This window comes from Osmia lignaria, chromosome 10 (assembly GCF_051020975.1).
Source record: "Osmia lignaria lignaria isolate PbOS001 chromosome 10, iyOsmLign1, whole genome shotgun sequence".
In the NCBI taxonomy this organism is placed as follows: Eukaryota; Metazoa; Arthropoda; class Insecta; order Hymenoptera; family Megachilidae; genus Osmia; species Osmia lignaria.
Window position 1 is genome coordinate 11,083,179 of NC_135041.1, and position 13,494 is coordinate 11,096,672.

Consider the following 13,494-nt stretch of genomic DNA (forward strand, 5'->3'; position numbering starts at 1 on the left):
TTTATCTGAAGAGGAAATACTTAAAAATATTTGCAAATGTTATATAAGGTGCTATTCATTTTAACCCATTAAGGATAATTTATTATTATTTGTTAATATACAAAAAATATATTATTATAATAGATAATTCAAAGAAGCCCTCTAAACATTACAAAATTTATATAAATACTTCTTGAAAATAAAAAACATGCAAGAGTATGCAAAATTTTACACTCGGTTTCTGAATCATTTTGATCAAACGATATTATCTGTTAACAATGATAATTTCACGAAAAATATTCTGGTGTTAAAACTCATAAATCATCAGATGGTTTACAGAGTTCTCATTTCTCTGTCTACCACGAGTGTGTAATTATCCTTTTCAGAGATCTCACGCGTTTTCTCTTCTTTTCATGGCTATTCACTTGCACGTGATTATATTTATACAATGGTAGACCTTGTTTGCTGAATGATAAGTTCACATATTTTTTGTACATCATCAATTACTATTGAACCTGAAATTATCTTCTCAATGATGCATTTTTTTTATATTTTTATTTCTACCCTCACTTGTATAACATTTACTTTTTTCTACGTGTTTGTTTTACCAGTTTTATCATATTATTATTTATAATAAAATATCGAGCTTTTTATTCTATCTCAAAAGAGTTAAAAAATTATAAAATCTGTTGATTCGATTAATACTATACTTTCATTTTATTTGATTTTATTTACATAAAGTTCCAGAGAACTCCAAAAGATCATCACTATCGCGCAGCCAAAGCGAGCGATCATCTAACAGACCAGAAGTATCAGCTGGCGACGTGCTTTTCATGGACACTATGCGTATCAGTCTCAGTAGAAAGCTCAAAGACACGCCATCTTCCCTAAATTCCAGCGAACAAACCCTTCAACGAGAAGATTCGATCGAATCCACGAAAGAAACCATAGAAAATCCAAACCCTAACGACTCGACAGAAACAGAACATCAGCAAGATGTGTCAATAGCGAAAGAACCTGAAGAAGTGCCTCAAGATAGAATACAAACTACTATTAAAACAGAACTAGAATTATTAACAGAGTCTTCTAATAGTTATGAAAGAAATAATGACCATTTTCGAGGGATGAGACCAACCAGCTGGTCTCCTCCCCCTGGAAAACCTAAGCACCGTTACAGAATCAGTGATCCAGGTGTTAAAACCAAATTTTCTGAACAATTTGAATCAAATGCAGGGTTAAAAACCAGCTGGAGAACATCGAGTTGCTACAATTCTTCTAAAGTCGAAATTGGCACCCCAACGACAGAGAACAACGTATACAAGATTACAGTGAGCCCTCGAGCTTCTCCTCTGGTCCATCGATTACAGATTGGTCCAGGGACCAATGAATCAAGAAGAACATCTATTTTGATCAATGGCGACGCCACAGCACCCACTGCTGAAACCACACCCGACAACAAAGTGACCATCAGTGTGGGAGGCGAAGACAGTGTCTACAACCCTACAGTGATCTCAGTGAATTCGGAGAATCTTCCTAGAATAAAGACTTCTGGTGAGAATCGCACGCTAGTTATTCTGGAGAATTATAAATCGAACATCGTGGTGGAGAGTGGCAAAGAGGATCCCAAGTCGAAACTGAAGACGAGATCGGAGTCTGATGAAGAGGATGTTTCTGGGAAGAATAAGGAAGCTGGAGAGAAATCTGCAGAGAGGTCTGAAATGAAAGCTTCTAATACAGAGAAGAGTGCAAAGTTCTATGTGACGAATGATCAGAAGAGTGATCAGAAAAATCCAGAAAAGACGAAACTGTCAAAAGAAGCACTGATCTCCAAGTTGTTGGAGGATTCTCTGAGAAAAGCGCGGGAAAACGGAGAGATCTTGAACGAGGACAGTGGCGAGGCGATCCTGAAGATTCTTAAGCAGAGTTTACTGAAGAGCAAGGAATACGAGAGCTCTGAATCGACTCTTGAGGCGAATTACTCGAGAGCGTCCAGCTTGAATTCCGAGGGTGACTTCATCTCGACGAATCTGTTTCTCGAGGAGAATCCTTACGAGGTAATCAAGGAACCCATTTATGAAGAGATCCCTGACGAGCCTCCTCCTCTTCCACTCAGCCCACCACCCACGGAGGATTACATCAAGGATAGAATATACTTCGGTGATGTGGATTACTATAGGAAGAACAATACCGAACAGTTTCTTGACACCTATCTGACGGACAATGTCTTCAAGAAGACCAATCCTGAAGATATTACCGAGAACTATTTGTCGAAGAGCCCTGAGGATTTCTTCAAGAAAATGTCCACTTCGCCGGAGGAAGAGAATATTTCCAGTAAATTTGAGTTACTTAATTTTCTGATGGACTCGAAAGATCGAGCGATATCGGTTGAAGAGGAGGAGGACGATGATGAAGAGGATGAGGAAGATACAGAGGGTGACCTTGAAGCTTTGTATGAGCAAAAGGAGACTAGTCTTGGGGACCTCAGCTCAAAAAGCTCGCAGATATCTAATGTTTCTGATAGCAGCGAAGAATGCAATATTATATTGACTAGTTCCTCGGAAACATCAAAGGTAAGTTTTCATTTAACTCCTTAAAAACGATTTAGCACTCATTATAATATTAATAATTACTGTAATATTATTGAATAAGTATACCACCTGATAAATAATTAAATAAATATTTTCTCATAATAAATACTTACGGTTATCTTTGAATGTATCATCCATTTTACCGTACAATAAAGTCATGTTTACAGTTACATTAATTTAAAATTCATTGTGATAATGTAGATAAATATCTGAAAAACTGATGATGCGAATACCAATGGATTTTTACAGGCCAGGGCTGTAGATATAGAAAGAACTGATAGCGGAGTTGGATCAGAAAGTAGTCAAGCTAGCAGCACTCGAGGCGTGCCAAGACGTTGGAGAACAGGAAATGTCTCTTCGGGACCAGGAAGTCTCCTCAGTGGAATCCCACAAGTGATTTCCGGTGATTCAAAGCTCTGCGAGGATTGCGAACAACGTTTGGATCCTTTAATAACTGACAGGTGAAACGATGATGTTACAATATTAATGAAAGTTTGTCACATAAGATTGTTTTCTTTTATTTTTTTAATTGTACGATTGCATTAATTTTGGATCACTTTGATCCACATGGCTATTGTCGTGTTAAACTAGTATAAATATATTTTAAGAATTATATTAACGAGTAAATGCATTTGAGAAATTAAATTAGCATAAATACATTCCGTTGATATTATTGATAGTTCTTCAGGAAGTGAATTTTTACGGAATAAAATGCATACCATTTCAATAATAATCATGAAAGACAAACTACGTAACAGGTACTTAGAGTCATTGAATCGAACTTTCTCCTACCATTGATTCTGTTTACCGTCGTGAAAGTTTTATTACCAAATATGCATTAACTTCCAGTAAATTGTTATATCAATACCATAAAACCGTTCAAACCTTATTATTAATATACTAATAACAATACCGTACAATATCATCAATTTTTAATTTAGAAATTGAGCATAAATTAAAAATTAAGAATTAATAATTCTTTTTTACAGTGGTGTGGTGTACGCCCCCTTCGTGTGCAGAAAATGTTCCAAAAAAAGAGTAGAACGTAAAGAAATCATTACAGAAATTGTAGAGACTGAATTGAAGTACGGGAGAGATTTACAAATCATTCTGGAAGAATTTCATCGACCTATGTTGAGGGCTGGCCTTCTTACTTCTGATCAACTTACAGCAATTTTTCTAAATGTGGAAGAACTTCTTGAGCACAACCTTGTACTTGCAGAGAAATTGAAAGATGCCGTGGAATTTGCTCAGGTGAACATACACATGTGATGGTGGTTCCACGAAATCTAAATATGTTTTGTTGAATATAACTTTCTTAATTAGTAGTGATAGATTCAGAATTGATTATTGATACACAGGAGTCAGGGGACGAAGATCTTCTGACGGTAGACGTGGGAAAAATCTTTTTGGAGTCTGAGCGGATGCTCCACGCTTTCGAAAGCTACTGTACTCGTCAAGGAAGCGCAAGTTTATTGTTGCAAAATTTAGAAAAAGAGAAAGAGTTGTTACGAATCTTTTTGAGAGTTTCCCAAATGGAGAACACGGTTTTACGTAGGATGAATTTGAATTCTTTTCTTATGGTGAGAGCAAATAAAGTTGAACATTCTCAAAATACAAAACATCCATTTATTAATATATCTTTTCTTTCTTTCAGGTTCCAGTTCAAAGAGTAACAAAATATCCTCTCCTGTTGGCTCGGTTATTGAAAGCTACGCCATCTGTAAGACCAGATATTCAAGAAGCTAAAGAAAAACTAAAACAGGCTCAAGCTAATATAGAATTGCATTTGGAACACATGAACGCTGTAAATATAACATCCATTCATATATTGAAAATATTAAATAACAAGTATTTGATTAAATTATTGAATGATTGAATCTACAGGAAGCAAAAGATGTGACATCAACGAAGCTCTGGAGAAGAATTTCAATTATACAGAATGGTAGACGGCCCATTGGTGAACAAGACATGGTGAACATAAAGTTGAGGAAGGTAATTCTATGAAACTATATAAAAATATATTTTTACAAAATACAAATGTGTTAATGAGCTTGAGTTACTGTCTACTCCTTCATGTGTAATAGAATGGTGTAAAAGAATTACAAAACAAAGGGTGTTTAGAATATCAAGTATCTCAAGAATTTCTAAAATTTAAATGTATGTTAATCGTGTGTCCGACGGAATAGATGGCTGTGGAAGTGTTAGAATGGGCTCACGAAGAAGCTAAATTCGTTTTGGAAGGACGACTTTTAGTTGCTCAACCAACAGATAACAATTGGAGACGCGGGCGAACCGTCAAGCTTGCTCCTGTTACTGCCATGCTGGTTACTAATGGCAAGGTACCTAATTACATATTTCTATTTTTTATTCATGAAACTGGGTCAGGCAATAATTCTAAAGTAGTAGAAAATAGATGAGAATTTTAATACCTTGAAATCTTTGAAACTTTCATACTTCATTTAATATCATTTAATTTTTCCTAATGACATATTTTTCTATCTTCTATCGTTTTAGAGCTGTAGTTTGCTCCAAACGCATGGGACACTTTGTATAATAATTCTGTTTTTATAGAATTATTATAAATAATTTTTTTTCCATAGCCAAATGGAGAGGATCTTGAATTCAACGACGACTCTCTTTTCCCAAGACAAATAGGTATCAAAGAAGCTACCCTCTTGTTGGTAAAAGAAAAACTTGGTCGTTATTCTTTACTGCGGGTAAGTTAATCAACAATTTTGAATCAAGTACGTAGTACTTAAATATAAACTTATAAAATTATTGTTCATTTCAGGAACCGTTGTATCTTGATAAATGTATAGTATGCTGTGAAACAGATCTCGAGGATTATTTTGAAATTCAAGAATTATCGTCTAAAGAAACTTTTATATTTAAGGTAGGAATTCCGTAGTAGAGAAATATATTAATATTGTTATTTTAAAATAAGAAAAACATTCTCATAAAGATATTTTCTATTTTGTTATAGGCTGAAGATGGAGCCAGAACAAAAAGATGGTGTAGAACGTTACAGGCCCACGCGCAGTCTCTCGGTGCATGGCGCAAACGTCGTGGAGCATTACCAAATATCATGATATGCGGTGTCGCGAGAAATTAATAAAGAATCCGAATTACATGTAAAAATCAAACCTATATTACATTTACAGCTATTATTTAAAGGTTACGATGATTCCTAAAGTGATCAAACATCCGTACGATCTCCAGATGACTTAACGAGGAGAATGTGTTGGACCAAAGGATTTCCTCTGCTCATTGAAGACACATGTCAATGAGTAACACGAAAGTCTAGTTCTCACCGCACGCTTAAATGCGTTCGGTTACAGTACGTTGCAGAAACTTAAGTTTCCTACGTCGCTGTAGTCAATACGTTGTATAGCGTCAAAACGCATTAAGCTACTTTCTTTACTTTTTCTTTCTTTCCTGATTTACAACTGCGCACAAACACCAGACCGAGTTAATTAGCTACATGGTAGAACTGTTTAATTGTAATTTACATTGAAACCGAAAGAGCAGAGTAGCTGTGATACTGACCGGTGTACTGGGTACTTTCACGTATCGCAATGTCAAATTTTGCGATTTCTTTCCTATGTAAGTACTTAATGAATGGCACTTAAATTTTGCGAGAACATCGATAATAGTGCATATAATATTTTTAAAAAAAATGAAGTAATAGGGTAGTCGCATTTTGTACCTACGATTTATGAGAACCAAGAAACTGCCAAATGTTTCGTAAACCAAGCTTGACGATTTATAAATTAATTAATTTACCGCATACATTGATTAATTATTATTAACAGTATTTTATGCCGTCTAACACATAAAATAGGAATTGTACATTGTACTATAATTTTATTTAAGATGTAAGCCATATGTTTGTATATAGATGTATATTTATACTGAGATTGGTTTTAGCTATACAACTGTTATATTAAATACATAATTCAATAAAAATCAAATATACCTATTTGTATGCTATATATTGCAGCATAGTTGAAGGATTTGATGCAAGAACCAGGCAGTTCCACTTTTTGTAGAAATTGAGATTTTATTATATGTTTAAGAAAGACATATTGTAAACAAATTTTTTTAATTCCTCTAAAATGAATAAACATAGAACTGCTCGGTTTTTATATCCAATCCTTCAATTAGTATTTTACCCTTTTTACGCCATTCTTTCAGAGCGTCATTCTTTGTGTCGGGTAGAGGGCGCAGTTCATTCGTTTAGTATGCTCGACAGTGCAATCATTCGCAGCTCGTGTACGTGATTAAATTGTGTATTAGGTATCAAAAATACAAGAAACAGAAAACAACGTTGAAAAGAACTTCTGACATCATTTCCATATTGTCTTAAGAAATGCGTAAGCTGAAAATTTATACCCTATTTTGTCAATATAGATACGAATTAAAATAACATATTCCTCATTTATTCTGCTTTTATAGTGATGATTTATTAAATATCATTAATATCTTATGTATTTTTCTATCTTTTTTATTATTTCGGTGCTTTAAAGTGAAAAAAGTAATCTTAACCTTATTTCAATATGGCGTTGATAATTTTCAACGAATCTTTCCGTTCTTTTAATGTTAAAGTTTCAAAGCGATTCGAAGTTTCTACCAATGCCTGTGATTGGTCGTTCCATTATGGCGTCCTCCTATTTAGACCAATCAGATTTATCGTTGAAGGGTGTGATGCACGGAGTGTGGTGGAGTGAACAGTCCTCTTCGAAGCTTCGTTCGTTTGGCACGTGTCTGCAACAGGTAAGATTAAATTATCTTCAAACATTAAATTAAATTGTCTTTCGGGTGTTAAAAGTACAAAAAATAGAAAGAATAGCTGGAGAGAAGTCTAGATTCCTGATTTTTGATATTAATTCGAGGTTGTTTTTAAAAATACAAGAGTTGAAAGTTTGTGCTCTTGCCGCGATTGTACAATGAGGTTGGAACAGCAGAATTTGAATTACTTTCCCTTTTATATCGTTAATTTCCTAACCAATAGTGAACGTTTTTAATATTTTTTCACATAATTTACTGTTTGATATTTAATAACGTTCTTTCTTGAGCATCGTAATATTATGAGATCTGTTCGTCTACCGGCTTCGGTTCGGCTGGGGACGAACATTACCGAATAATACCGAAGCGGTGCTGACCGGTCTTCGTCGGGAAGGAAGGTCTCGCCATTTCTCTCGCGAACGTCGAAGTGACAAGACGTGTTGAGAGCATCCTTCCGTATAAGTAATAAGTGAGCATTGTATCTATTCAAATATTTTGCATAAATTATAATTCGATCGTTTATTATTGTTGATTACATTTTATGTACATAAATTCGTATTTCTTTTTTGTTATAGATATTTGATGGATATTGAAAGGACGCCACGATATGGGTTTGAAATAGAATTTCGTAAGAATTTATTGTTTTAATTTATTCTAATCAATTATTAACATTTATTATTACTTGTCTTTTATTGAGTCGTTGTTAATTGTAAGCATTTTTGATAATTACTTGCTACCAAAGTCAAGAAAGAAAAGATTAGAGACAGTTTTTTTCTTTAACCAATTCATAGAAAAAGAATAATTAAGTTTTCATTTTATTTAATAATTTCGTCCAGTATTTTAATACATTTGTTTCAAACTAGAACAAAATTGAAATCATTCGTATTCTACTGCAAATGATTGCTTCTCTTCTGCAATTATTAATTATTTTAAACAAACTATTTTTGTTAAATCGTAGTAATTATATTATAATATCCAGTTTTCGATGCAAGTTTAAATTAAAATAGAATTACGTTTTTAAATCACATGCTGTTTAAGCATGCTTAATTATTGGATTTTGCTTATTGAAAAGAATTAGATAATTTATAACTTACTATGTACGTAATAGAATTTCCAACAATTTTTAATATGCTTACAATCTTAACAACAAAAATCCACTGCTTTAATAAAATAGTTTATTATATGTATTTAACAATGATTTTCTATCCTTGTAATATTCATTGGAATAATTATCAACAATTATTTAATACATTTCGTTATTACGAGATAATCTAGGATCAATATTCAACTTCAATAATATTCGTGTTCGTTGATATTTCCATTTACACATAACAGTATATTTCCATTAAACATAACGCTCAATAAGATGAATGTTTGATTTGTATATTTCTACCCATCCCCAACCTCCTTACTAATCTCTTTTACCAGGAATTGTTGTGGCCGCGCGCAAGGCGGTCGGTAGAGTCAGTGTTTGTACGAATATATTTCCAATGTTTTGATTTTTTCAAGGGTGAACTGGCCCTGAATAGAGTTGCGTTTGTACAATTAGGAATCACGCGAAAGTAGAGTCAGTGTTTGTTGCGTATTATAAAATATTTTCTAGAGTATCGCGGCTCTGCTTTTTCCTTTTTCATCGTGAAAGTAGACTCACTACAATTGTTCGCCGGAAATTATTCACGGTCGCGTTACTAGTATTTCATATCTTTATTTTTATTTTTAGTTTTTAATTGCTCGATATATCCGGTATTAGAGTCAGTGCACCACTGAAGAGGAGTCTTGGGCGTTGCTCCATGAGGAAAGAGTGTAAGTATCTTATTACTTTATTTAATTAATTTTAATTCAAATAGAATAATTTACAATTTCAACACTTGATAATTGAGAGTTCTTCTCAATTGCTATTGCTAATATTTTATAAAATTCAATTTCATATATAATTTTATTAGAATAAAAATTGATAATTTGCAAAATTAACCGTAATTCTTTTTTGTTTTGTTACAGATGAATTCTTTTATTTTGCCGAGTTCCTGGATATCCTGATGATGGCTTTCTTCACGACTTCCGTCTTGGTACGTCACTTAATTGCTTTTTATTAAAATAGAATAATTTTCAATTTCAACACTTGATAATTGAGATTTCTTTTTAATTGCTAATATTTTATAAAATTCAATTTCATATATAATTTTATTAGAATAAAAATTGATAATTTTCAAAATTAATCGTAATTCTTTTTTTTTTGTTACAGATGAATCTTCTCCTACAAGGCAGCCTCCTACCTGGTGTTGTCCATCCTCCTACTTGACTGTCGGAAGAAGAGTATATCTGCGAACGGTGAGTCGCATGTTTTATGGTTCCTCTGGTACCCAATCATGTCGTAGGACGAATGGTCCGAATCGACACGGGTTACTAGTTGTATACGTGGTTGACAAGCATAGTGACCATGGGTATGATTATACCCATGAGTAGTAACATTTTTATTGTTTCATTTCATTTAGTTCAGGCTAGGTCTTCTTGTACTCCGCGTTTTAATATCATTTCAATTCCACATATTCCAATAGATATTTATGAAATATATGAATGCTCTTAAATGTTCTTAAATGTGGAATTAGAATATTTTAATACCGAAACAATTTTATTTAGTTTGTCTGACTTAGTTATTGCGATGGTTCAAAGTAATATAATATTGATATGTAGTATTATGTAATATGTATACTGGATATACATATTAATGATGCTATTACACTGATTTAATTACATTTTGTACTTTATAAATTCAAATATAATTTGAGAATTTTTAAAAATTTAATTCATTCAATAGAGAAGTTTAACTTATTTAAACGTTCATGAAAAAATGAACAATTTATGTGCAAGAAGACAATTCGTGACGGGTAGATTTCCAAGTCAGAGTGATCTATTTCAACACATTTTGCGTATTCTTGAAAATTTACTCTGAGGAGGGAGTCGCCCGAGGATGTTTTAATTTTTTATTAATTTTCACAATATATTCTTTTTTCATTGTAAAGAATTTTTAATTAGTCATTTTGCTTTTAATAAAATATCAAATTCAATTTTGACATCAAAATCCTTTTTATTAGAGTTTTGCCTTTATTAAATTAGTGTTGCGAAAAATTTCCGACGCGAGAGTAAATATGACGATGCACTGACTAGTATTCGGTGGGAATCCTTTTGGTTTTTAATCTCAATCCTATGTATTATTTAATTAATCAAATTAGTTACAAGGATTCCGCGGCATAAGACCGTGAACACCATCTCTGGGAGATATACCCATGCATTACTAGGCCTTTGCAGGCGCAGCTTTAGAATACGGAACGTATGAAAATATGTTACCATATTCTAAACTGTAGTCCTTTTGTCTATACTATGGGCGTCCGTCAATCTGACACCGTTGGATGCAACGTGTTGGACGGGCGGGTAGCGCTCTTAGCGAAGGGGTGCACTCTGTCCTGGCGTTACGACGTCCAGGCGGGGTGGGTGGTATGTAGCGTCTGGCGTAAGTCTAGGGGGCGTGAGACCCTTCGTTGCCAGCTGATATTAGCAGTGCACCATGTTTGCGTCATAGTTGCTCTATTTTGCTTTTCAGTATTTGTTCTTAAAGCTTTATATTTACAAAGTCGAGTCACTTTTATTAAAATAGTGAAATATTAGCCCGTTAGATGTTTATGTACTAATCATGTTTGTAGATCAGGATTTTCAGGTTTAATCCCTTCCGTGTTTATTGCCAAAGCCCATTCACGTGCCCAGGTGCTACTTGGATGGGTAGAGGCAATGGGCACGACGACCTAGTTCATAAGAATAATAATTAATAAGCGGCTGGCATTGTGTTAGTATATCGTGCACGACGTAATTTCCACATATGGTGTGTGTGTTTTTAGGCTGTGGGATTGCGTCGGTTTAATAACTTTTTCATTTAACTTTTAATTTGAAATAATATTTTATTCAACAAGATGTACAATGAACGTACAAACCAAATAGTATTATTACCATTACTATTACTATATTGCCATTATTATTACCATGATTATTACCATTATTATGAAATATTCTATATCAAAGTAGTTAATTAAATTTTGTAATTATCATTATACGCAATGATTGCTAGCCTTGCCAGACGATTTCAGTGAAAAATGGTACGTACCGTAGAGTGTGATGTGAGATGAAACTCGGGTGACGGAGGCGTCCCGGGACGTTCTCCCTAGTTTAGGCTCTTGCGCCTGGGTGGAGTGTATGGGGGTCGTGGAATGAATTTTTGTGAGAATGTGATTTTGCCTTTTTTAAATATAGCGTTAGGTAGGTAGGTAGTATACCTTCTGGTGTGTGTGATAGATTGTAAGTAGGTAGGGCCGGGACAGGTTGTCACAGTCTCTTGGTCGGGTAGGCGCGATTTCGCGTGATCAACCTGTACCTGGAATATATTTGAGGAATTGACGATCCAATCGATACGAACGGAGTATGCCGTTCGCCTTCGATTCTATCTGTACAATTTTTCAAATTTTTGGCGACTTCATAAGTCGTCATACGCGATCGCGATGGCACGAAACGCACAAGTTCTGCTCGAGCACGGCACGTGTGCACGAACAACGACTTATATAAAGTCCTTTTTCGTCCACGTGTCAATTAGAGTTTCGCGAGTTTTCTTTTTTGTTGATTGTTTTTTTTTGTTTTGCGAATTTGCAAGTCTCGAGCTTTAGATATAAGTTTCAGGTGGGTGGACCGCCCGAAGAAAGAAAAGGCTATATGCCGAAGCGCCCCGACAAACTGTCTTTCAAGAGGGGAACTACTAATGATTTTGCATCCTTTTGCAAAAAAGGATGGGAAATCATTATCGTTACTACTTTGTCACTGTGCTTGCCTGTAGTTGTAGTTTTGTAATTTCAGGACAAGAGGGGGCCCGTGACCCCCATGATTTTGGGCAAATCGCGTTTTCAATTTAGTGTTGCGAATAAATATCGATCACGGTTCAATTTAATGTTGCGTATGCATGATTATCGCGATTTTCATTTAGTGTTGCGAACTTTAAATATCGCGTTTCTTTCTTGCAGTGCTTTAAAATAGAATTTAACTTTTCAATGTTGATTGCTTTAAGATTTTTGAGAGTTTTGCTTTTTAATGTTCATTGCTTTAGTGTTGCGAGTAAAAGATTCACGGTTTGAGAATCCCCTTTTTTTGCATTTTAATTGCATGTCTGTTAAAGATAGCGTTGCGAATGACATTAGCGCGATTGTTTCCCAGTGTTGCGACTTATAAATACGCGATTGCTTTGCATTAGTTTATAGAGTTCCCTGCTAATTAGTGTTGCGGCAATGAATATTCGCGTTTTGCATTAGTGTTGCGATATATGATGAAATGCCCAAAAACGATCCAGTGGAGTTGCCATGGTCCATAAGGCAGCTATGGACCAGCTGCCGTGGTACAGCCTTGGATTGGCTGTACCCCTTTTTTAGATTAGTGTTGCGTCTTACAAAATTCGGTAGATTTGAGTAGTGTTGCGTTACAGTTCGCGTTTTCTCTTTTTTTCTTTTTTTCAGCTTAGCGTTGCGCATAATGAAGCAGTCTTCACGCGTACGCTTTTGTACATATTATATAATTAATGAAATTAGTGTTGCGAATGAATTCGCGATTGTTATTAAATTTTTTACTTTTTTGCATTTACTAAATTAGTGGAAGTAACTATGACTCACATTCGGTGGGAATCCATTGCTAGTCAAGGATTCCGCGGCATAAGACCGTGAACACCATCTCTGGGAGGTATACCCATGCATTACTAGGCCTTTGCAGGCGCAGTTTTAAAATACGGAACATATGAAAATATGTTACCATATTCTAAACTGTAGTCCTTTTGTCTATACTATGGGCGTCCGTCAATCTGACACCGTTGGATGCAACGTGTTGGACGGGCGGGTAGCGCTCTTAGCGAAGGGGTGCACTCTGTCCTGGCGTTACGACGTCCAGGCGGGGTGGGTGGTATGTAGCGTCTGGCGTAAGTCTAGGGGGCGTGAGACCCTTCGTTGCCAGCCGATGTTTTGTCATAGTTCAGAATGTTTGCAATTTTAAAATTAGCGTTGCGTGTGATTTCGGTTTGTTTTATAGGGTTTGCTTAGGGATTGCTCTTATGGGCAGTCAA

The 13,494-nt window shown here is 34.9% G+C and overlaps 1 protein-coding gene across 2 annotated transcripts in view; it reads left to right on the forward strand.

Annotated features, from left to right (window-relative positions):
• RhoGEF64C (Rho guanine nucleotide exchange factor at 64C) overlaps window positions 1–6,510 on the forward strand; it is a 47,008-nt gene extending 40,498 nt beyond the window's left edge. For both annotated transcript variants that reach the window (XM_034340297.2, XM_034340296.2), the window contains exons 5-14: window positions 721–2,549; window positions 2,817–3,028; window positions 3,557–3,821; window positions 3,929–4,150; window positions 4,225–4,374; window positions 4,455–4,562; window positions 4,757–4,909; window positions 5,171–5,287; window positions 5,362–5,463; window positions 5,554–6,510. In XM_034340297.2, coding sequence (XP_034196188.2) covers window positions 721–2,549; window positions 2,817–3,028; window positions 3,557–3,821; window positions 3,929–4,150; window positions 4,225–4,374; window positions 4,455–4,562; window positions 4,757–4,909; window positions 5,171–5,287; window positions 5,362–5,463; window positions 5,554–5,682 — 3,287 coding nt within the window. In that variant the 3' untranslated portion in view covers window positions 5,683–6,510. The remainder of the gene's footprint in view (window positions 1–720; window positions 2,550–2,816; window positions 3,029–3,556; window positions 3,822–3,928; window positions 4,151–4,224; window positions 4,375–4,454; window positions 4,563–4,756; window positions 4,910–5,170; window positions 5,288–5,361; window positions 5,464–5,553) is intronic.
• Window positions 6,511–13,494: the final 6,984 nt, after the last annotated feature.